Source organism: Centroberyx affinis, unplaced genomic scaffold (assembly GCF_046629955.1).
Source record: "Centroberyx affinis isolate AG114_WGS23_722 - 3 ecotype Tasmania unplaced genomic scaffold, CSIRO-AGI_Caff_v1 ptg002149l_1, whole genome shotgun sequence".
Taxonomy (NCBI): Eukaryota; Metazoa; Chordata; class Actinopteri; order Beryciformes; family Berycidae; genus Centroberyx; species Centroberyx affinis.
Genome location: NW_027280466.1, coordinates 94,462 through 97,544, shown reverse-complemented (window position 1 = coordinate 97,544; position 3,083 = coordinate 94,462). Strand labels below are relative to the sequence as shown.

Sequence of the window (3,083 nt, the reverse complement as noted above, 5' to 3'; positions counted from 1 at the left end):
TTGTTGTCTAGGTTTATTTAATGCCATTTACAAAAGCAAGCACTTACTTGCTACCTACTTACAGTACTGCTATTGACCTGCAGATGAACCAAAGAATGCATTAATGTGGACCCCAAAAAGCTTGTATGTGATGCATTGAGAAAATATTAAATGCACCAGGCTGATTCATAGCAAGTCTACACAGCTGCTTCGCAGAATAAGGTGACATTCATGATAGCAGATTGTTCTCAGTTGCGTTGGCATGATATTCCAGACATAAAATTTACTGCCATTGTTAAATAGTCAAATACATGCATTTTAATTGTGTAATTTCTTACATTTTTACAATACATGTCTTGCTTATCTTGACAGCATCTGACAGACTTGAAAATGTACATTTCCATGACACCAACACGGAACAATTTTGGTAGCCACAATAAAATATGTAGTCACATCTGTAATTAAAGTGTTCTATGACAGCAGAGTTTTACATAGCAAACAGGATAAGGAAAGCAACCATCAAACAGAATAGACCCATGGCTTCGGACAGGGCAAATCCCAGGATGGCATAGGAGAACAGCTGCTGCTTCAGAGATGGGTTCCTGCAAAAGAAGAAGATATTGTCAGGGCATCTCTGACAGAAATACAACAAAACACACACCAGAAACATATCGAAGTCCTAGTGAATTATGAATTATTATTATGACTCCCAATCATGAGACTGAAAGGATCTGGCTTCTAAGCAATTTTGAGGTCTTGTGGCAGGACTGAAACAAACCTAGCATAGCCGATGATGAGACTGCCGAACACTGTCCCAATTCCAGCACCAGATCCAGCTACTCCGACTGTGGCAGCTCCGGCACCAATGAACTTGGCGGCGGTGTCGATGTCCCTGCTCACAGCGCTGGTCTGGAAGCCTCTCAGTGCGACCTGAGTGAGGGGGCTCTGTGGCATCAGGGCGACGTTGCTCTGAGGGGTGGAAAGAGACCAGACATGACTGTAAACTTTCAGCCTTAAAACATACCCATCGATCATATTGGTTAAATACACAGATATGAAGATGAATATAGCTTAAGTAGAAAGACGTAGTAGTAGCAGCGTTTCTTACCTCTGTTACATCAGGCCTGGACAGCACAGAGGCAGAGAGGGGTCTGTAAAGAGCCCGGGGACCAGCGCGGACCTGCAACAAGGGCACAGATACAAAAACACAGATATTTAGCCATATAGCACATGCAAGTCCACTATGACTAAAAAAAAAGACTGGCTGGCTCTCCTTTGTCAGCGACAGCAAACACATGAGCAGGTGGAAGGCACCTTGAATGTCACTTGACAGTTGAAACTGTCATTCACTGTTGTGCATGTTCACCCTGTGACATTAATGATCTGTTAATGCTGTAAGTACTGTACACGTTTTTGAGCCACGATGCTTGAAAAGTGCAGTGTACTTTAATAGTAAGCTTTACCATAGTTCTATTGTATTTTAAACAATATGTGTTAGCTAGCTTAACCTGCTGGAAACAGAAACATGACCTTGGAAGATGACTCACAGCCCAAATTAAACCTTTAGGGAGACCAACAGTTCCCTGATGAAATAAGTGATAGTTGGTGTGTTAGCTGTAGGCTTAAGTGTATGTTTGACAAATGAACTTTGCACTAGTAGCTAACAGGGACTTGTGGATGACCTTAGCTGACGACAATCACTTAACTTGTTACCTACGAGCTTAAGCTAAGCATTTTCACGGATTCTTGCAAATATCTGACATGTGCATTGCATGCATCAACCTTATTGTTGCTACAATGCCACGCACACAGGGCATGTCATCCTGTGCCATAGCATTAGCTGGCTAGCAGGGAAGCTAGCCTGCTGGCCTAGTCTGCAGATACCCTTGCCAGTCAGCTACACTCAAGTTCAACCGAAGGCCCTCACGGATTTACTCGTGATATTAGACAGCAGGATCAAATGCACAGCGGCTGAAACAAACCGAAGAAATACACTTACCAGAGCCGGCATAGAGACGAACTTTGCACAGGCGTACATTTTGTTATTTAGGTAGTTTAACCGGTTTGGTCAAATCTGATTGAAGCCCGGGTCTCTCTGCGAATAGAAGACCAGACAGAAGTAAGGTCAAATGGGTGTAAAAATGCTCCACTGAGAAAATAAATACACTCGAATACACATTCACATCCATTCTGCATGCTGTCCTCACTTGTGCAGTGCAACATGAAGTTAAGCAGGAGGATGAATAAGGATTTACAAAGATCGGCTTCTCATAGAAACTGCCATTGCACACTTACCGACTGCAGAGGTCGAACCACAGTGAACGAGTACGCATGCGCGACGTGATGTATATAGACGCCCGGATGATGACAATGGAAGGTCATTTCACAATAACTTTATTAAACAGGATCACAGGGGCAATATTCATTCACAACATAAAACCTCCATGTTCACAACCGCTAGTCATGTTTTAGGATACTTTCATTTTGTGTCTAAAGAAAAATGTACTTTTCTTGTCTAAATACGATTACTGAAAAGGAATATAACATTTATTTTCATCAATTTGTATGGGCTATGAATTAACAGAGAGGTGGAAATTGGCATTCCTTACTGGCTATGTCATCCAAACTTTTTAACCACACAACTGCCTATGGAATATAGCATTTTTTTAAGACCCCTAATTATAATACCATGTAGGCATCATTTTCCCCCTCTCTCTCTTTCTCACTTTAATTTAACCCATATCAGTTTTTATTGTGTGCTTGGTGTTTTGAACTGGACGAACACAAATATGCCTTGTTGTTTGTAAATTGCTCAGTAAATTAGATAAAACTCGGTTACTAGGCTGTCTCTACCATATGTTGACCTGGAAATGTTTCAGCAAAATGAGATGCAAACTAATTATACTCCTAGTCTAAAGAGAAAAATATCTTACCATTAATGAGGCAGTTTTAGATTTGAGCAGTAGGTGCAGTAGCAACAAACGTAGATGTTCTTTGTAGAACTTCAACAGTTTGTTCTTACTAGAACCCTCCAAGCCCCAGTTTCTTGGCCTAGTTTAATTTTGTTTGGTGCGCCAAATGGTATAGAGGATTGTTACCTCCGC

At 41.4% G+C, this 3,083-nt stretch overlaps 1 protein-coding gene across 2 annotated transcripts; it reads right to left on the bottom strand.

The window, feature by feature from the left end:
* atp5mc3a (ATP synthase membrane subunit c locus 3a) lies at nt 1-2,322 on the bottom strand. 2 transcript variants are annotated; one of them, XM_071531923.1, is made up of 5 exons: nt 2,275-2,322; nt 1,979-2,074; nt 1,088-1,159; nt 758-948; nt 1-581 (listed from the first exon to the last, which is right to left on the bottom strand). In XM_071531923.1, the coding sequence occupies exons 2-5, from the start codon at nt 2,015-2,017 to the stop codon at nt 467-469; spliced, it is 417 nt and encodes a 138-aa protein (XP_071388024.1). In that variant the 5' UTR covers nt 2,018-2,074; nt 2,275-2,322; the 3' UTR covers nt 1-466. The 2 variants fall into 2 exon arrangements, with proteins under 2 accessions (XP_071388024.1, XP_071388023.1); XM_071531922.1 differs by lacking the exons at nt 1,979-2,074; nt 2,275-2,322 and having other exon boundaries at nt 1,088-1,291.
* Between the last annotated feature and the right edge of the window lie 761 nt (nt 2,323-3,083).

Excerpts from the sequence above, each read along its gene's own strand:
- atp5mc3a (XM_071531922.1), bottom strand. The coding sequence starts at position 1,276 with ATGTGTTTGCTGTCGCTGACAAAGGAGAGCCAGCCAGTCTTTTTTTTT. Across the intron at positions 949-1,087 it reads CCAGGCCTGATGTAACAGAG|AGCAACGTCGCCCTGATGCC; the intron begins GTAAGAAACGCT and ends TCCACCCCTCAG. Across the intron at positions 582-757 it reads CTCATCATCGGCTATGCTAG|GAACCCATCTCTGAAGCAGC; the intron begins GTTTGTTTCAGT and ends CTTCTTTTGCAG.